We start from the raw sequence: 21,441 nt of genomic DNA on the forward strand, positions 1-21,441 counted from the left end.
GGTTCCGCGGGCCACCTGGCCCTGTGGTCAAGGTAAATCCACGCCTAAGCTGCCCGGTAGAGGTGGTCTCAGAAAGTGCTGCGGGGTCGAGGGGGTGAGGAGAGAGCTCGTACGACGTGACCCTCTCATTCATTTGCCTGGAGTTCTCATGCCAGAGGCCTGGCAGGTTCTACTATTTCCCAATTGTTTACTCGCCAAGATTTCGGGTCCACGGGCCTCCCGGCTGCGCCTCGCACGCTGAAACTTCATTCAAAGGCCAGGCAGGGAGGCCCACGAGGTGGTAAATGGGCTGATGGATGACCTCAAGGCCACTTCCTCCCTCTTGGCGCCCTTCCCCCAGTCCACTGACCACCTTCTTGTAAACAAAACTGTCCCCCAGGGCGAGGGGAGGTCTTGCTCTTCTGCGCCCTCTCGCGCAAAGGGTTAATTTTCCGGATCGCACGAGGGGGAGGAGATTTCCCTGTAGACGAGTAAAAAGCGTGATGGACAAACGTGCGGGCACTAAGACCGCAAGGCATTCATTTCCTCCTACGGTGGATGCGGACGCTGGGAGGAGAGCCCCTGAGCTAGGAGCTGGGAGCCGAGGCGCAGGCAATGCTCAACCCTGGATGTAGCTGAGGCTGGGAGAGAGATCGGCCAGGAGACTGACGGCGGGGCAATACCTAGGGGGGTGGGTGGGGGAAGCAGACAGGAGAGCACTCAAAATAAAAGGCTCTTTACAGATTTTTTTATTTTGTATAGAGAACACGTAGCGACTCCGAAGATCAGCCCCAATGAACATGTCAGTGTTGACTTTACAAGAATATGAATTCGAGAAGCAGTTCAACGAGAATGAAGCCATCCAATGGATGCAGGAAAACTGGTAGGTGATGCTTTCGCGTGATACTGTCCCCGGGAGTGCATTAATGTCGGTATTCCCAGTCTGAGCGTGAGCGGAGCGATGGATTGCCGGCGGTAGCCAGCAGATCGCGGAGTTCTAGGGTCTCATGTCTGCAGGAGACTCTGAGGCTGCATGAAGCGTGTGTTTTGGGGGTGCCCTGTGTGAGCTGCGGCCACGCGGGCATCTTTGTGTAGATTATATAACGTAGAATGTATAATATGTGTACTTGGAATGATATACGGAGGACGGAGGCATGTTACAATCCAGCTACCCCACCTGTGCTGTCTGTCTCCCTGCTTTCGCTTAGATTTGGGGGTTCTGCTTGGCCTCCCGCAACTGGAGCGTGCAAGGCTGTGGAGGGAGGACCGGGTCTTCTCTCCCTTTAACCCTCTTCAGCCCGCCTCTCTCTGGTCCTTTCCCTCTCCCCATCCCTCGTGTCCTTCCTTTCTCCTTGTAGTTCTTCCACTTTACTGCCCTCCCTTGACTGCCGCCTCCAGCCATAGATGCCCAAGGGTCCTGGACCCCTTCCCCACTCAGATTACTTTCCGGTTTCATAAAGACATCGGGGAGGAGGGGACAATGAAAACTGCAATAAAAATGAATGAACCGGAGCAAGTGGAGCCACGCCATTATTAAGTTTCTGTGTAAAGGAAACGCCTTTTGGACACGCTTGTCTGTGCGGAGCGCCAGTTTAGGTACTAGGAGGCTCTTGCCCGGCAGTCTTGGAGGTCTTTCCCCAGAACTTCGAATGCTGGAAAACATCTTGTTTACTGAGTTCCTCCTGTCAGTCTTGAAAAAAAATCCCTGTGTGGGAGGCGATCCAGTGTCACCTTGCAATATTTAAGAAGGGAGCTCCCTCCTTCCCGTAGACTGAGCAGTGTTGGAGACCTTTCCCTCTGGTTTAGTGCGAGCCCCACGACCTCCCCACCCCCACCCCACCACCCCCTCTGCGCAGCGGCCGGCCCTCGAGGGGCTTCCGGACTCGGGGAGGTTCCGCTGCCGCGTGCGAGGGCGCTCGCGACCTGCCTTCCCTCCCTCCATTCATCAATGGGAAACCGGAGACGCCGGCGCTCCCGGGCTGGGGCGGGTGGTGGCAGCCGCCCGGGGAGTTGCGGGAGGCGGAGGCCGGGAGTTCGCCTTCCCCAGCCGGGTCCGGAGCTGGCGGCTCCCGCCCCTTCCCGCCCGCCGGGCGCGCGCCCACCCTTGGCCTTCAGCTTGCGAGTTGGGCCCCTGGGCGGTTTACGGCGGCGACCGGGCGGAGCCAAGACTCCGGGGCGCGCGAGTTTGGGCTGTAGCATGGCGGCTGCCTGCCTGAAGCCCCGAACCCCAGAGCCACCTTGGTGCGGTCGCCCGCGTCCTCCAGGAAGCCGAGGCCGAGGGCGCAGGCCCGGGTCCGGGGCGGGATTGCACCCGCGGGGAGTCTGGATCGCCCTGTAAGGGGGCGGCCATTGGGACGCCCGAGCGCTGCAGGAAGCCCAGCCCCCTCGGGCTGGCGTTCAGGGGGCTTGGAGGTGCACTTCCGCTAGGGGTTTGGAGGGCGGTGACCTGAGCTCAGCTTGCCAGCCTAGGGCTCCGGTCTTCTCTGAGACTGTTTGTCACCGTCCCTTGCAGGGCTCTAGCCTGCCTTTCTCTGCCTTCCTCTAGTAGCCCGCTGCTCGCGTTTCCTAACATGCTGTCTCTAGCTTGCTGCATCCCGGTTGGGCCTGCCATTCCGGAGTAGGCTTTCCCAGCCTCTGCAGGCGCATGGCACTCACTGCCCGCCCTCGCTGCTGCACCACCCTGGTGCATACTGTCTCTGTTTGTTGCCCCCCACCCCCACCCCGTTTTTTTCCTTAAGGCTACTTTCTGTGCCTGCCCCAGGACCATTTCCCGCCTCTTTCTCCAGACACTCAGTTAAGTGACAGTCGCTGTCAGAACTAGGCAGGTCCATGGTCCTCATTGGGACTGGAAATATCCCAAATACACTAATTTCTTTTCTCTTGTTACTATTTGACCACTGCTTATTAGCTCTTGAACAGTACTTTTGTTCTTCCTGACAAAGCATTTTCGTTATTTTATTTTACTTATTATTTTTATTTCTTATTTTAAAGGTGGATATTTACACGTGTGTGTGTCTCTTAGCGCATCACAGGCTGATGAGGGCAAGGTTCTGGTCTTTTTTCCCGTCTTGAGTTTGCAAAGCATTTTGTAACGTGCTTTATACGTGGCAGATGCTTGCAAAGTCCAGCGATTAAAACGTTCGTTTTGCCGCCAGCACTACCTGTTCATATCCCTGCCTGAGGTTCAGCATGCTTGGCTAGAGTTTTGAATGCTATTCTAGTCACGCTGTAGAATGTATGTCCTTTCGGTCTTTTGATCCTTGGCGTTATATTTTTGGATTGCTTATTACAGTGGAAAGGCCTGTCCCTTCCTTGCTGATCCTAGCCACGTTCCCTTTCTACTTCATTATCTAGTCCCCTCACAGCCTGATTTTAGAACTTTCCTACCCGCTCTCCCAAACCCCAGCAACCAAGATGTCTTGGTCAAAATGAAGGTTCTCTTCTCATGTCATTAGGCGGGAATGCCATCATAAAAGCTTGTATATACCCTCTTGAGAGGGGAGTTGAGGGGCTTGAAAACCATGAAGTCTCATCTTCACCTGATCTAGTCACTTAGAATGGTTTCAAATAGCTTCTGAAAGAGAAACATGCAGATAAGCCTGTGCGCTCCCTGTCTTTTGAGAACTTATTTGCAACTGTTCTTTAAAAATCTGGTAGACCTAATCTAAACAAAGCTGCTAATTGTAACAAATCTCTAGTGAGCTGAGTTACCACAGCATCTGACCACTGCTGAGGTCTGGGAGTGGGCGAGCCAGGCATGGTGCCTTACATTACACTAGTCTGTATATAGGAACTAGCCTCATTTAGGAGCACTCAGAATAAGGAGTTGGTAAAAAACCAATCCTACAATGCTTTCTTACCTTAGTTCCTTCAGCATCCATTCATGGGATGGGGCCCCAGGTCTCGAGTAGTCTTAGGTGTAAACTCCTGCTGGCTAGGCTGAGACAAACTCCTGAAGTTTATTGTTGCTTTCTTAGTTTAACCTGATACTCACTGGCTTAGATATGAAACAGTGTAGACTTTACTTTTGTAGCAAATAGTTTCATTATAGAATAGACTGCAATTACAATTTTCCTGCAAAGTGGTAAATATGTATTCCTTTGGAGAATCCCTGTGTGATTTTCTTGAAACTGCTTCCCAGTTAAAAATATCTTGGGGTAATATTATCTGGTGCAGTTTCTAACATCAGGTAGAGAAAACTGCCTGCCTTTTAGCCCCAAATAACATTTTGGAGTTCCAGTTTCAGACTGGAAACCCCTTGAGATTTAATAGTATCCATATAGACGTTTTGTTCTTTTATGACCTGGCTGGCCAGTACTTGTGCTCGCTCACAAGGTACTCAATCGGTAAATGCTGCAAGCGAGGGAGCAAAGTCAGAAAGGCTGGAGAGAAGACATAAACTTCGTTGAGAAGGAAAGCAGGCTGTGCCTTCTCCTCTCCTGCAGCCTGCCAGGTTTGTGCTAAGACAGTGGATGCTAGTTGCTCCGGTTGTAATTGCCTGGCCAATGATGATTATCTTCTGATGTCGGCTGACACGCTGTTCACCAATAGGAAAGCAGGAGGCCTGTGCTGACTGCTGTAACATTATGTATGTGGGGTGACATCATCAAAGGGCTTGCCTAGACTCTCACGAGCCCCTCCCCCCTCTCCTGGCATCCTCCACACATCCAGCTTTGAGTGCTTTGTATATTTTTTCTGACTTTCTCCTCTCCCGCGGTGATTTCTAGAAGGCTTCTTATTGTTTTTCACGTTTTGTTCTGTATTCTAGGGTTATGAGACAAATTTCAGAATGAAATACTACCCAACAGAGGAAACACTTTTAACTCACAAATTTATTTTTACTGAAGGGGAAAAGGGGACTTTAAAGGGAGCTACATTGTGTCTCTACATCCTTATGTATGAAGTTGAAAAAGTAATATGGCGTAGCATGTCAGCATTCTAGAGCATTATAAACCTGTGTCAGCAGTTCACATTTTTTTTTCTCGAATGGATAGATTTAGGCTGTTTATCCTGTAGGGAGAGCAGCTCTGAATTGCTGCAAAATTTTTCCATGTAACTTGGCTGCATACATCTGAGGGAAATGCTGGGAAACTGTGGCATCCATGGTGTGTACAGAATAGGCTAGAATTTTACCGGGTGATTATTAACATTACCTGAATTTGGATCGGTTATCAAGACAATATATTTAATTCTATATGTAATTGTTAATTATTTTGAAGAATCACACCTCATGCTAGCAAAATGACTGGTAGGGAGGTCTAAGGGACTGACAGCCTTTCCAGTGAACTTCAGGGTACAAGTTCATATACGTTAAGAGATAGAAGCTCTGTATCGTAGAGAAGGAATCAAGCCTATTGTAATCTAGGAAGTAATAAAAAGTTATGTGGGAACTTGGACCTGAACTTCCAAGTATCTCTCAAGTATTCATATGTCTTTCCTTGTTCAGGGTCCCAGGGATGAGAGCCAGCTTAATGCAGATTACTTTATTAATCCGTTACCTACCTATATGTTCGTGTTAGTCTATGGGGGCCAAGGGGGGTTGTTTGGATTTTTATTTTTGTTTTTTTGCTGTTTTTTTTTCTTTTTTCTTTTTTTTTTCCGGGGCTGGGGACCGAACCCAGGACCTTCCTAAGTAAGCTTCCTAGGTAAGCGCTCTACCACTGAGCCAAATCCCCAACCCCTTTGCTGGTTTTTTTGTTTGTTTGTTTGCATAAGGCTTTTTGTTATATCTGTAGTTTTTTATTTCTTCTCGAAAATTGGTTGCCTTTGATTATAAAGGTGTCATGATACACATTAGAATTTACCCTGCGGTCTGCATCCAACAGTCTCTTCATATGTTTCCTTGAAAGAAGACTCAACCCAAGAAATTGGAAAAGTTACAAGAGGGAAGAAGACCTTTAAACGTAGGAAGAAATAACCCACCCTCTTAGTCATTAGCTCGCAAAGTAAAATGCAGAGTGGATCGATATTACAGCAAATCAACCATCCATCCCGTTCAGCGATCTCGGTGAAGTTAGGTCCAAGCGTTTTCTGAAATTGGTTTTCCGGAATCATTTGCCTTGGTGATATCCTTCATTCTCACGGAAGGACAGTGAGCTGTGCTGTGCTTTATTATGAGGAGTCAGACGCCAGTGCATCAGGCTTGACTCGACCTAGCCTTTGTTTACCCCTTCAGGGCCATCTGCCAGCTCCTAGTTGTTTCCCAGTATCATCTTTGTCGGGTGAACTCAGGCATTTACTTAGAAAAGTTACCCATGATTCATGTCGACAACCGAATGGAGTCTGCATGAAGCCATCCTTGGCCAGGAAGGACTACATTTACCTATATTACGTTGAGGCCGGTGCAGATATGTAATGTTTGCATATTATTCAGATAAGTCCTTTTAAAAGTGTCTCTTCTCGTATTTACTCTTCAGTAATAAATTTTACAAATAAACAGGCCTTTTAAAAGTGTCCAGCCACAGGGTAAGAGACTAGGAATTTGGTAAATCTTTTTATACAAGAGCACCCAAAGGCACAGGCTGGAGTCTGTGCATTTAACCTGCTTTGTTTCTATGTTTTGATGTTGAGCATGGGTGATTTTTAGTCTTCAACGTTTTGTCTTGTTTTTAAGACAGGTTGGGTATATTTAAAAAAAAAAAAAAGCCAAGCTCAGCTGGAACTCAATCCTCCTGCCTCCATGCTAGAACTACAGGTGTGAACCCCTTTAGCCCCAGCTGATTTCCTGGACCTTTATTCTTTGTGCATCGGAACCACCAGTCCTTTTAGGGACCCCTTGGTGTAACTGGTCATCCACTGTTACATTTGACTTTTAAGGCTTCACTTTGAACCCAAGGGGGAAAAAAAACCAGTAAAGCAGCTAAGACAACTGTGCAGAATGTATTAGGTCAGTTGCCGAGTTAAATTATGCATGCTAATTAGCAGACTGATGGACAGCCACTGGTGTCTCTCAGATGTTTGCTTTCAAAGCTTCGAGCTTCAGGCATTCTTTCTGAAGTTGTGTGGAAAGTTAATTGCAAGGATACAGGGAACATATCATAGACATGCATTTCATACATGAGATTTATGATCACATTTTAAGTGAAATATAGCTCCATTTCCTCAAACTATTTTTCTTTAAAAAAATTTCTTTTTCATGTGTACGGTGTTTTTGCCTGAATGAATGTCTTTGTACCACTTGTCTGGTGCCCTTGAGGATCAGAAGGAAGGCATCCCTAGACCCCGAGTTGCAAATGGTTGTGAGCCACTGTGTGTCTGCTGGGCCCTCAGGAAAAGCAACCAGTGTGTTCCTCTTAATCATTAAGCATCTCTCTAGCCCTTTGAGAGATATTTCTTTAAAACTCGTTCACTTTTACTTATGTGAATCGTGTGTTTGCAAGTGGCCATGGAAGACAGGAGACATTGGATCCCCTGGAATTGGAGTTCTATCTCATGTAAGCTTTTAGCAAGTGCTGACCTCTCCAGCTTACAAAAGGCATTTATTTCATAAAGAGAAGTTTCTTTCATAAAGAGAAGTTTCGGATGTCTTAGTTCAATCCTTACTTCTTTTAACGTCTGTCCTTGTTTTTTTCTGAGCTAGGAAGTTGAATGTCTGAATGAATGTTACTTCTTTGGATTATCGGAATGCTGTTCTTTGAGGACTGTGTACAGGTGGTTGAGAGGTGCCCATTCGACGTTTGTCTTTGTTAGAAGATTCTGTGTGTGCTCGTGACCACGCATGTACACAGCAAATGCTAAACGTAACTTCAGAAATAATGAAGACTTGATATCCATTTTTTAAAGAAAAACTTCTACAAGAACTTTCTGAGTTAAACAGACTGCTAACATTTTCAGTAAGCTATGTCCTAGTAAAATTTACAATGTCAGAGGCTAGCTCAGGCACTTGCATAAATCCAGCACTTGGGAGGCAGAGTCAGGTGGATCTCTGTGAGTTCGACGCTAGCCCGGTCCTAGAGTGAGCTCCAGGCCTGCAAGGCTACATGGCAAGACAATTTCAAAATGAACATGGAAAGAACAAAGGGCAATGCTGTGATCTTAATAAGTATTAAGACTGTGATACTTGGCCATTTATCCTAATATTTCACCCAGTTACTGCTGGGGTGTTTTGCTGTCGTTGTTAATAATTATTAGCATCCTCGAGTTTTTTGTTTATTGTTTTCTGTCTCTTGGGCCAGGAATTTAGTTTCTGTCCAGGGAGGAATGGACTTTCAGGTGAAGGTCAGGCAGTGGAACTGAATGCTTTGAGGTTGGGATTTCAGGGTCTTGTTTGGACCCTGGGGCCTAATGAAAACAACACTGATGAAAAGATTTGTCTCCAAAACTTAAAAAAAAAATCCTTTGTGGAGACTCTATCAAAGCCCCTGGGTGACGTAACTACAGAGGAACCGGGGTAGCTGTCCCTAACGCGGTCAGAAGTTCAATAGAAGGCATTTTACAAGGAAAAGTACCTTGCACGTCAACTTCAGCAACTTCCTCTCAACTTTATGACATCCAGGTATAAAGTTAAGGGTCTAAGAAGGTAGAATAGATTTTCTTCGATTCAGTGCAAGGATGATAATGCCTCTTACTACTTATTGATTACTTATTGATTACAATGTTCCTTTTCTGAGATTTTAAGAGCAATGATTAATCCCTGCACCAAACTCATACCACATTATTCATTCATTCATTCATTCATTTATTTATTTATTTATTTATTTATTTATTTATTTATTTATTTTCTACCAAAAGCATACTGCTTTATATAAAAAGAAACAGTCACTGTGTGTGATTTGCCGGTAGGGACAAGTAGATAAAACAGCCTTTAGGCCTACCTAAGGCTTGAATGGGGGAGGAAGTCGTACAGGCCCAATTGTCCTATGGCTTAAATATTATTAAGTATTCAGTTAATACAACAATACACATGAAACCGTAGCTGCCCCCCAAACATTCCTGTGGTTTTAGTCAGTGGTCTTCAAGTGTCTCTTACCTTAACCTGCTTTAAGTGGATTCCCAAACACAGCCAGAATAACTGCGGAAAGCCCTTGTCCAATTTACTGTGTGCAGTGGCCATAAGCCGTGTAAATTACTTTAATCACTGTACGCATTTTTAGCGAATATTACTGGTTCCCGAGTTTTACCACCTTTAATGATACTTGAATTATAGGACGTTGACAGTTTCATCTAAAATACTGGCACCGAGATTTGGAACGTCTCTTAAGCTTTGGTCTTCACGGTGTTCTTTGTTTCTTACACTGAGCGTGGTTCTAGACCCTACAGGGGATGCCGGCAGTCATGCTCTCCTGGGACAGGTTTTAGTTGCTGGTTCCAATCTGATCTGCTGATAGAAGCACAGTTAGAACCTAGGAAGTGGGGGTTGGGGATTTAGCTCAGTGGTAGAGCGCTTGCCTAGCAAGCGCAAGGCCCTGGGTTCGGTCCCCAGCTCTGAAAAAAAAGAAAAGAAAAAGAAAAAAAAAAAGCCTAGGAACTGCCGGACTTCCTACAGTATGGACGCTTAAAAAACAGCTTTCATTTTCTTTTTGAAACTTTTTCCCAGTTCTAATGCCACAAAAGTACTTGTTATAGGAAACATAAAAAAATTATAAAAAAAAAAAAGAGCCAGGGGGAAAAGACATTTTCATTTCTTACTTAAAAGTAACCCCTGCTCTTTCCATACATTCCAGTTCTCTTCACAAGGCTTCTGTGGCCACTAAGGCATTTGGTGACAAGGTGCCTGACATTGGCATGGTCTTACGATCTCTCGACATCTTTCTATGCTGCTGTTTTGCTTTTACATAATAGATTTTGTTGTGTCTTATTTAAGCTTTAACAGTGGCTACTTCCTGTTTGCCTTCTTGTAGGTAAGCACCCCTTTCCCTCCCCCACCCCCAATTTTGGTTTTTTGTTATTTTGAGCCATGGTCTCCTGCCTAGCTCTGGCTGTCCGAAAACTTGCTATGTAAACCATGCTGGCCAGGAACTCACAGAGACACCTGCCTCTGCCTTCTGAGCACTCCCAGCTTAGGGAACATTCTTATCAGGTAGAATGTTAGACTTTGAGTATTTTGTTATAAATATAAATATCTTTACATTTATTTTTGTTTTATGAATGTTTGCTTGCATATATGTGTACTGTGTGTGTGCCTGGTGCCCTCAGGCGTCAGAAAGAGTGTAGGATTCCAGGGGCTGGACCTATAGGTGTTTGCCAACCACTGTATGGATGCTGGGAACTAAACTTGGGATAAACTTGGATTGACTTCAGGAGCAGGAAGTGTCCTTGACCGCTGAGCCCTTGCTCTAGCCCCAAGGTGATGATGAGCGTCTTTAAATGTTCATTTGTTTACTCCGTGACTTCTTTCGGAGAAGTGTTAAGTTTTAATTTCAAAGATTATGCTGTTCACAGCATGGCTGATAATGAGAGAAGTTGGATGGATTTATACTCTGGCCAGGATGGGCAGAATCTAGACTTGTGACAGGGCAGTATTTAGACTCACCAGTAAAGATGATTGCCGGGGTCCAGCCTCGACACAGGGTCGGAGTTCTCAACTGGAAGCAGGGATATCTGGAGGGCGCATAACAAATATACACAGACTACTCTTTGGGTACAAACCGACAGGCAATTTCAAGGCTTAAAGTCTCCTCTCTCTCTCTCTCTCTCTCTCTCTCTCTCTCTCTCTCTCTCTCTCTCATCGCTTGTGCACTCTGCTTTTTTATTGCGCTTTTCTTTTCTCGAACTCCCACACTCACGCACACCTCTGTTCATTACCCTTTCATTCTCGCACACAATCTTCATACACACCTCACATTCCCTCTTCACTCACTCTTCACATGTTCTCTCATGCTCTCTAGCCTTTCTCTTGCCCCAGTCTTTTATTGATAATCCAAAAGCAGGAAGAAAAAAGACGTTGTATAATCATTGCCAAATCAAATTCAAAAGAGCAACCACATCCCACAAAGAATTAAGAAGTACAGTTGTTCCCTTTGGGAATGTTTCACGCTTCCCCTACTCCCAGGCATGTGGCCAAAATAATAATAATTGCAAACTTACCATTATTTAAACTTTCACTTTTAACTTATTATACTTCAGAGCTGAGAGCCCCGAGGTCAGCTACTTGCATTTTCCTGTGAAGCTCTAATGATAAATGACATGGGCAAAGCTGCCAGGCAGTGTCCAGAAAGAATCAAGTTAACCCTTAACTCAGTGGTTCCGCTAGCTCTCTCTTCCTTGCACACAATGACTCTCGTAAGAGTCCCAGTATTTTTACTTAGTTTACTAGTGTATAATTTTATATATTCTATACTTCCTTATCCAGCAACCACTCTCAAATGTTATATAAAACTTAATTCCTAACTTCAATAACTTTTTCCTTTCTTAGGGTCCCAGTGTTGGCTCTAATTCATTTTCTAATAATTTCTTCAAACTTTCTTTGCAAGTCAAGCACTAATCTGGAACTACCATTGTGCAGTCATTACATTGTTTCCAAGATGAGAACACAGGGCATGCACCTGGGCCATTAGGGCTGTGCTGTGCCCCTATGCCCCAATTTCCAATTCTTTAAGAATCATTACATCAAGGAACATCTAGTTTCATAGAATCCACCAGAGCAGAAGGAGAAAGAAGTAGGAAAGTCAGATATAATAGAATAATTATGCACACCAAGGCCAACTGAAAGGCAGTCATGCACAAATGAAATCTATGCAGCTGTTGTCCAGGGCTAAGGTTAGGAGAAATGGGAACAACAGCTTTTTACAAAGAGCTGCTGCAGGCTACTGAGATGTCTCCATCCCGGCCTACTGCTGGCAGTCCCTGTCATTGTATGCTGTCCCCAGCAGATGATGTCATGTTAAACACCTTTGATAAGTTGATTGTGGACAAATGAAGACATCCCATTGTCATTTAACTCTCATCTAAATCTCTGGTGGCCTCAGAGATTCCGTTTCTGTTTGTGTTCTTTTGTGTCCTTGTAAATGGTTTCCTCCTGTCTTTTCCACCTCGCTAGTTGTGTACCGTACTTTGTGTTAGAAAGATTAGCATGTTGTCCAACATGACCTCATACTTTCTTCTCTGGGAGGATTAGTGTGGTCTCTACTGCACTAATTACATAGTTGGGAGCAAATTAGAACCAGTTTAGTGGCTGGGTATTGGCCCACGCCTTTAATCCCAACACTTGAGAGGCAGAGCTTTGAGTTCAAGGCCAGCCTGATTTACATAGTGCGTTCCATGACAGAAAGAAAGAGAAGCGACAATTTAGTGTATTCCGAAAAGACGAAAAGACTCATTTTGTATCAAATCAATCGAAACATTTGTGGTTGCCCGAAGAAAGGTATTAGATTCATCCTTCAAGTGCATATAGAGAGAAGTTGTATCTTTAGCTTCCTGCCAGTGTTGCGCTTTCTTACTGTTGAACTCACTTTGCAGGTTTTGGGGGGTGGGGGGGGTGTTCGGCAATCATTTCTTATGGTAGGATAGTACAGTGGTGAGTGCTCAGCCTGCAGATTCAAGGTGGCTGGGTTTAGGTTCTTGCTCTATCTTATAGAAGCCTGGTAATCTCTGCTCCAAGCTGGAGATGTTCTTTGCTACTCGTCTTTGACTTCCACTTGGGGAAGGTGATACAATGAAGTCAGCTGTCTGCAGGCTGTCAGAATGAAACCTACAAGCAAGTGCGTTCGATCTCCAGCACCCTGCCTAGCCCATACATTTTTTATTACACGATTTACAGTCGCCCCCATTGTTGACTCTGTGGGTTCAGGTGAGAAGAGGGAGTCTCTGGAATTATAATACAATTTATGAGGTAACCCCCAAGATGGCTGCGTGTCAATCCTGCAAGCTGATAGGTGCCAGTGGGTAGGGTCCTGAGGGATGAGAAGGGAACATGGTTTCAACTGCACCTGAAGAAATCTGCACTCCAGATCTTGGCAAGAGAAAATATTAATAATATTAATGCAGTGTCATCAGAAGCCTTTCCTGGGCGCATTTTGAAGTACTTTGAGAATCGGTGCTTTTTCTGTGATCCCACCTAATGATGAAGATGAAGGACAGCCAATTGATAGATGAATCGATGGTATATTTTCATAGAGGACCTGGGGTCACTGCAGTCACTTACGTGTCAAATGCATGCAGCCTTCCTCTGTGTTACACCAAAGGTACAATTGCTCTGCTGGTCAGTGAAGTGATAGTGACTGAACATTTGGGGACGGTTTGTGCTTTCATGAAATGTTTGGTGATTGTTCAGAGAACCTTCTATTTTTGGTGGCCGAGGCCCGACTGTTTTGTTAATGAACTTGAAATTCCACATTATCCCCTATTGGTTTCCTTTGCTGTGCATGCAGAGTCAGGGGACAAGGGTGTTTCTTCTGTCTGTTCAGGTAGGGTTTTGCCTGGTGGCCTTAGTGGAACCCTTAGTGGCGTGCCTTGCAGCTAAGTGGGAGCCTGTGTTAGCTAATGTTTATATTATCCGTAGGTTGTTTCTATGGGCAGTTCCACAGTAAAGTCCTTCTCAGATGGAGGGATTTAAATCCTTGGTATTTATGGTCTTAATACAGAGTAAAGCAATTCTTCATTCTTTTTTCTTTTTTAAGCACACACACACTCTTCCTGTATCAGATTCATAGATGCTAGGCCAGTGCTCCGCTCTGAACCATATCCCCAGCAATAGCTTTATTCTCGACGTGATGGTCCAGGTTCCGAAATAGAGAACTTCCTTAGATGGCTTTCAGTCCATTCCTCTCTGGGTGGCTTTCATTCCTTTAGGATCTTTTTATTACATATTGATTTAAAAGCTACCCGTCTTTTATGGTTCTATTCTAACTAAACTTGTTCAAGACCAATACATATTTTCAAATGCCTATTCTGACCTTTCTCTGAGCCTTTTCTAATGCAGTTCCTCAAATGTCACTTGGGAGCCCACTGGTAATCTACATAGACATTTTAAAAATGTTGGGCATCTTTGGGATTTGTAGAGGAATTTTAATCCAGCAACATGGCCACTCTGGCAAGGGATCACATCCAAAAACCTAGGTCTGTGTGATCCAGTGGAATGCAGACAAGCCACACCCCTTTAATCCCTTTGGCTGGAAAGCAGACATACCCTTAGTACACACCTTTCAGGTAAAATTAGTTTGTAGAAGGAAGCAGACATATTTGAAAGTGACATCTAATCGAGTGGCAAAGGACTCCGAGAAAAGTTTGACCGAATGAGTCAGATAGGATACGCCCAACTTTCATGACAATAGCACCAGAAAGAAAAGCTATTTAAATGCAGCACAGGGAGAGTCAGTTGTAAGGCAGTGTGCAGTGAGTGCAGGACAGTGGAGTTGACTTCACCTCTGAGTTCATGCAGTTGGGTTCCTGAAGTTCAGAGGCAGTTTTTCCAAGCAGAGCAGTTCATTCAGAAGCCGAGAGAAGTCAATTGGTATCAGTCAGCTTGGGGAGGAGTTTGGGCCAGAATAGCTGAGTTGAACCAGCCAGCCAGAGTTCAGGGGTGGGATGAGCTTAATCACCAGTAAGTCTCCCAGACAGCTACACTGGAGAATAAGTGTTTTGAAGGGTTTAAACAATTAAATACTTTTTATTAGGATACTAACTTTATTGAAGCTTATGAAAAATTGATAGTTACATTCAATGAGGGAGCCTGTATTAGACTTGCCTAGAGGAAGAAATATTGGAGACTTTCCCAAAACTACTGCCTATGAAATTCTAGAAAACGTAAGCATCCTGTCTCCAGCGAACCACTAGCGTTGTCTTTAGTTGCAGCCGTCTGCCCCCTTCCACCAAGAGCAGGTTTCTCTGTTTCGCCCTGGCAGTCCTTGAACTCTTGTGTAGAGCAGGCATCATTTTGCATACTCAGGTATTTTAGGTCTGTGGAGGACTCTGGTGAATGGAGAAGCTCTGATCCCTGTAACTTGGTGCTGTCCTGTCTTCTTTGAGGCTGGGTCCCTAAACCCTGGATTTCAGACTCAACTCCTCATCTAAGGCCAAACTCTGGGCTGCTCCTCTTGTAACCTCAGATCCCAGCCAAGTCTTGTGTGATCTCTGTCCAGTTTCCTTTCTCTGAGCACCCTCTAGCCTTCCACCACTGCCCTTTCTTCTGTTAGTCACCTGCCTCCTTCTCTTTAGTCCTTAGCATTATTACCTGCCGATCTTATCATCCCTGTGCTTTTAAAACACACAGTGGCTTCCCATTGTTTACGTTTTGAGAGGCTCTTCGACCTCCGTGACCTTATTAAAGTTACCTGCTGTGGCTGCTCTCCTCCCAGCCTGTCAATATTCCTTTTGCTTTTTCCTTGTGGTTTGCTCTCACTTGATTCATAAAAAGATTACTGTTTCCTCCCCTAGTAAGTCTGTGCCAGCCACAGTATTTATCAGTAGTTACGCGTGTTGTGCATGTTGTGTATGACTAGAAGTTTGGATCTATGCGGCCATGCCGAGGGCTCTCTTCTCGAATTCAGATGTATCTGATTGTTCTCTAATACAGCTTTTTTATTTCCTCAGTGAGTTGTAGAAGGCTGACCAGTGTCTTGAAAATGCACGTCTTAATTGTGTTAGCTGGTCTTATTTTTACGATGAAAAGACTTAAAGTTAGTCATGAGTGTGTAACTTTTAAGAGATGCTTGCTAATTTGGGAGAGGAGTCGTTCTTTTTAGTTTCCCCTAGAAACAGGGTGGAAGGATAAACTCTAATGTGCAGGGGGTACTGGTTGGTGGAAGGCTGTTTTTGTAAAGAAAGTTTACATTTACAAGAAATCTCTGTGTGTCTGTATAGCATCTAGTGTGTCTCACTCAGGTGACCATTTTTGTTTTTATATTGTATTTATTTCTTCAAGGCATTGAGAGTTTTTCTGTGTAGCTCTGGCTGTCCCAGAACTTTCTTTGTAGACCAGGCTGCCCTTGAACTCAAAGACATTGAAAGGTGTCTGTGGTAACAGACAGTTTGACTGTATGCTTTGAAGTGAACACATTTTAAAGTTAGCATTAAGGCCAGCCTATAGTTGAGTAGAGGCGCACAGTTTGAGAGGGCTAATGAATTCCAGTCTTCATCCCACTAACTGTGCTTCTTGGACTAGGAGTTAAGGTAGAGGGGAGGCCATAGTTTGGGGTTATATTCAAGGTCTTTCTCTAGTAAGAATTTACTACTCCTCATTTTATTTTTTTGTTTTTGTAGGAAAGGACGTTATTCTTTAAGAGAGAAGGTTAAAAGATATTAATTAACCTTAATATTTTTATGCACCGACTCAGGAGTGGATCTAGTGGGGCTAAGGCCCCCTAGGGATAGAATTATCTAATCTAATCGAGCTGAAAGATTATGCATAAACCTCTCCCTAGAGAGAAAGCATGAATCCCATAATTAGCCAAGGGACCTTGTGGCACCTGGCAACATGCTGCACACATTCCTGGGATAGCTTATTAGCAACTCTGCCTCACTGAAGGGCGTCTAGGCCGGATCTAGGGCAGCTAAAATAAAAGGTCTTGTTGCTGAAGTGATGGCTGTTTGTGGATGGCAGGTTTGTCCCAGGGTATGGATCCCAGGCGGTGTGGTCTGGGCGGAGCAACGGGCTCAGCTTCCTCGTGGGACTGCTTGGTAGAGAAAATTGTTCTAGGCGTTGTTCTGACATCCGCCTGCTTCTAGACTCCTCGAACCCCTTAGGGAGAGATGGAGTGTCGCTTCGGAGAGTACAGAAAGTAAGGTTGTTGTTTGTTCTGCTTTTCATCTGACTGAGCTAGCCAGGAAGTTTTCTCAGTCCAGGACTCGCCTTTCCATCCTAGTCTTTGGCTGTCTAGTGGTCATGCCAAGAAACAAGATGGCGGGAGAGGAAAAGAGACACTTCAGAAAGCTGCTCTAAAGTCATCTGGGTTCGCTTTCTAAAAACCTGAAAGGAGCTAGCGGCACTCAGAAAGATGAGATACCATTATTAAATTGCATACCGAGTTAAACACTTTTTTTAAAAGATTTATTTTATTTATATAAGTACACTGTTGCTGTCTTCAGACACACCAGAAGAGGACATTGGATCTCATTACAGATGGCTGTGAGCCACCATGTGGTTACTGGGAATTGAACTCAGGACCTCTGGAAGAGCAGTCAGTGCTCTTAACCGCTGAGCCATCTCTCCAGCCCCGAGTTAAACACTCTTGAGTGGAAAAAAGCAAGCTGTCGATTAGAAAGGAGAACGCTGTTTCAGTATAGATTTGTTGTCAAAAACAAATGCTGTGGATTTATTAAGGTGAATTACTAAGCTAATGATTCATATACTAATTGAATTACGATAATTAATGTTCCGGGCATAGTAGACTTGGCTTTTTAAGAATAGCATTAAAACGTTGTTTCCTCACAGGCTAATGTATCCTGTAGTACTTTAGTCATTTAATCTGCTCAACACTGTAACTTCTTTTATGTTATTAAAAGAAAGGGCAGGCTTCTCTTTCAAGTAATTTTAAGGGAAACTTTCTTATTATAGAAATTCATTGTTAACGTTCACTTTTTTTTAACAATTAGCTACCCCAGAACAAACCATGAAAACTACGTGTTGCTTCGTGTTCTAGAGCCACACGTCTTTACATTTGTCAGTATTAAAACTACCACTTGTTAAACTCAAACTTTTCTAACTAGGGTGATTTCTGAAGATGTAGGCACAGCTCCCAACAGAAGAGAAAGGCCTCCTGCCCTCTCTCTACCTCTTTAAAACCTTCCATGCAGAGTTTAAAAAAAAAATTATCTTGTTTGATTCTTTCTTTCTCTTTTTCAGACAGGGTTTCTCTATGTAGCCCTGGTTTTCCTAGACCTAGCTCTGTAGACCAGGCTGGCCTCAACCTGGAGAGCCACCTGCCTCTGCCTCTGTAGTACTGGGATTAAAGGAATAAAGTCACTTCCAGCTAGTTTCTTTGTCTGTCTGTCTATTATCTATCTATCTATCTATCTATCTATCTATCTATCTATCTATCTAATCACAATATAATTACATCTTTTCCCCCATCTCTTCCCTTCCTCCGAACCTTTCCCTCTTGCTTTCTTTCAAATTCATGACTTTTTAAAAAAATTGTTACACCCATGTATCTATATGTGTTTGCGTATTCCTAACTACCTAGATACAACCTGTTCCGTCTATGCGATGTTCCCTGTGTGTTTTCAGGACTGACCACTTGGTATTGGGCAGCCAATTGCTGTACTCTTTCTTCCCCAGAGGAGACCACGTGCACAGCGTTCCTTTTCTTTCTTTGGTTGCTTTATTTAGTTCTTTGTGTAGGGCTGAAGCCTTCTGGGCTTTTCACAATTTCAACCGAGTAAGATTAAGCTGCTTTCATTTTAAAAAATAAGTTTCAGTACTGTTGCCATTTAAGATGGGTATTGTGATTATAAATAAACGTCACTGAGGACGGGGTTTATACCCTGAGTCTAGCATCTGTGGATGCAAACCTCAAGTTTGGATGTTAGAGTGTGGTGAGCTCACCGAGCGGGTCCTGTGGCTTAGCTTTGTTATTCTCTGTGGAGAATTCAGGCAAGCCTAGGGTTTCATTTTGTTTTGGTTTTAGGGTTTTTGTTTTTTGTTTTTGTTTTTGCTGTTGTTGTTTGTTTGTTTGTTTGCATTACAAGGATGAAATGACACACCCAGGATGGGACGCTTAACAGATCAAACGAAAGTTTCCACTAGTTTTTTAGAATTATCGGAATAAGGAAGAGGAAGCCCCGCCTGGGACCTATGAGTTTATCTGTCCTCTGACTAAAGCTTTTGTGGGGACTAGGCATATATAAGCGCCCTGACCCCAGCCCTGCTGAAGGCACTAGGAAACTGTGAGGTTGAGTGTATCTAATGTGTCTCAGTGGATTACAGGAAGTCACAAGTAGGTGCAAGGTGAAGCCTGCCTCAGGACTGAGGTTACACAATGGAAGGAGCTTGGTTTGTTCTGGGTTTGCAGTTTATGATGTCTGGGTGTGTTGTAACAGATCGTGTGTTGTCTTTAGGTAGTTAACCGTATAACAGCTCCATAAGTCTTGTCGAAGTGCGTTATCCAGGAACATTGGCAGTGCAGCTGTCCTCTGAGATAAGAGTTACGATGCCTTGTGTTACTTATGTTTTCCTGGGTGTTCAGCTGGCCTTAGCCACTCAGGACACATACTCAACTTTCTGAAATAAAAACTTGCAAATTTACATTTGTGTATATATATTGTTTTACTCTAGAATTATAGAGATAGACACACTTTTTTTTTTCTGTTTAAGTGCAAGGAGTACTATGTTTTAAATTGTTAGAGAAAAGATGTGTGTTCCTCCAGACAACTATTTTTACATTATTGTATTTTATTTTTGTGTGTTTGGGTATTTTGACAGTATGCATGACTGCAACATATGTGTGCCTGGTGTCCTTAGACCACTGAGATCCCTCGGAATTGGGATTCCCGGTGGTTGGTTGTAGGTTGGGTGCTGGGAATCCTGCCTGGATCCTCTGCCAGAGCTGCCAATGTGATCTCCTTCCCTCACACCCTCCCGTGCCCCACTCCCCCCAGTGACCTATTATTTTCACTGACAAATGGGTGTTTTCTGCAGTTTACCAAATTCTAGGACAATTCGGTGAACATGAAGTACAGTGGCATGCCTATGTATGGTACTATGAGGACATGCCTAATAAGTCAGCTAGAGCGCCTAACCACTGAGCCATCCCACCCTCTCACTTGACTGAGCCCACAGACCTTTCGAAAGAAATAAACTGTTACCATTTAATACTTTTTGTTAAGAATAGGCCTGAAAACAAGATAATACATTAGAGAAGATTTGGAAAATATAATTAAGCAAAAAAATAGTTACCACCAAGATAGTTCTTATATTTTAGGATAAATATTTTTAAAACATTCGATCCATCTCTTTTGCTTGTCTGTTTTCGAGACTCTAGTTATCAGGGTGGGTTTCTATCCCAAGCCCCGTCTTTCTTAAAAAGGATGGAGAAAGAAAAGAACTTTAAGAATGTGGAGCTTCGGGGGGTGGTGGAGAAGTGGCTCAGTGGTTAAGAGCACTGACTGCTCTTCCAGAGGTCCTGAGTTCAAATCCCCCACAACCACATGGTGGCTCCCAGCCATCTGGGATCCGATGCCCTCAGAGCAACAATGTACTCATCCCTAACATAAGTAATTCTTTAAGAATGTGGAGCTTCTCTGAACTGTAGCATTTCTAAGGTTCTAACTCTGGGCTGGAGATGTATGTAATTCAGTAGAATTATTCCCTGTTTGAGCATAGCTCTGGGGTCAGTTCGTGGGACCGCATAAATCGAGGGTGGTAGAGGCAGGAAGATCAGGGATTTATGATTATCTTCCGCTACTAGCAAGTTCTAGGCTGGCTGGACGGGAGATTAAACAACAAAAAACACACCCAGGACACCCTACTCCCCCACCCCTCCACACTTGACCTCAAGGATTTAACTGTGATCTTTGGAGTACAAAATTTTGTCAACGTCGAGATCAAGTCACAGCTCCATACTCCTGATTATGGTAGTTAGGGAAGTTTTCTTTCAAGACTCCACGCAGGTGAAGCCAGGGGTTTTGACCTTGGGTTCACTCCGTGACCCTGGCTTTGTTTTGAGTTTGTGTAGTCTTGGCTGGCCTGGTTCTCAGATAATGCCAGCCTCTGCCTGGAGTGATGGGATCAAAGATGTGCACTACCACGTCGAGCGTTTTTCAGGGTCAGACCAGGCTGTCTGACCACCTACCTGCCTCTGTCTCCTGAGAGCTAGGATTAAAGGTGTGCACTACCATGCCCAGGTCTCAATAACACCTATACGGAAGATGTTGGTGGCTTCTGAAATGATGTTCTTCAGAGCGTTTTTGAGGAACTAGGGGTGTGTGTGTGTGTGTGTGTGTGTGTGTGTGTGTGTGTGTGTGTGTGTGTGTTTAGAATCATGTTGCCCACACTCTCTTTTTAAGTAAATGAGATTCTAGACTGATTTTTTTTTTTCTTTGAGGCACACTGGATAGGAAGGATTGCAATTTGGGAAGATAAAATTGATCAACGTTTAGAGACGTTTTTACTGTAAGTCACAAGGAAGTTAAGAAACAATTTGACTGTAAACAAAGTTCCTGGTCTGAGATTGTTCAGAAATTTCCAGTTTATAGCTAGCGAAGGGGAGGGTAAAGTTTGTATATACTTAGGCCTTAACATGCATGATTCACCGTTGCTTTGACGTTTTTATTTGAAATATCTTTTTATTTTAAAAAGGAGTATTATCTCTGTAGGCAATCTTCCCAAGAGTTTTGTTAGTTATCAAAATTCATGACTTTAAGCTGTTTTAGAAACTTTAACCAGACGCTGGGCATGAACTACCCCCTCCTCACCATGTTCCCTTCGTTTTCCTTGTCTTTCCAACTTCCTTTCTCTTAATATTTTTTTTCAGTACTATGACCTCCTTGGTGGTTCTTTCTCAGTTTTTGTGCAAAATGAGCTAATCGAGGACTTCCGAGCTGCTCCGACTGTAGGTAACAGGATTTTAAGGCCCAGAAAATGATAAT

The 21,441-nt window shown here is 44.1% G+C and overlaps 1 protein-coding gene across 1 annotated transcript in view; it reads left to right on the top strand.

Annotated features, from left to right (window-relative positions):
* Positions 1-534: 534 nt before the first annotated feature.
* The window catches only part of Elovl6 (ELOVL fatty acid elongase 6), a 107,384-nt gene continuing 86,477 nt past the window's right edge, over positions 535-21,441 (top strand). Inside the window, 2 exon segments of the mRNA NM_134383.3 lie at positions 535-591; positions 742-862. Coding sequence (NP_599210.1) covers positions 774-862 — 89 coding nt within the window. The 5' untranslated portion in view covers positions 535-591; positions 742-773.

This window comes from Rattus norvegicus, chromosome 2 (genome assembly GCF_021556685.1).
Source record: "Rattus norvegicus strain SHRSP/BbbUtx chromosome 2, alternate assembly SHRSP_T2T, whole genome shotgun sequence".
NCBI classification, from domain to species: Eukaryota; Metazoa; Chordata; class Mammalia; order Rodentia; family Muridae; genus Rattus; species Rattus norvegicus.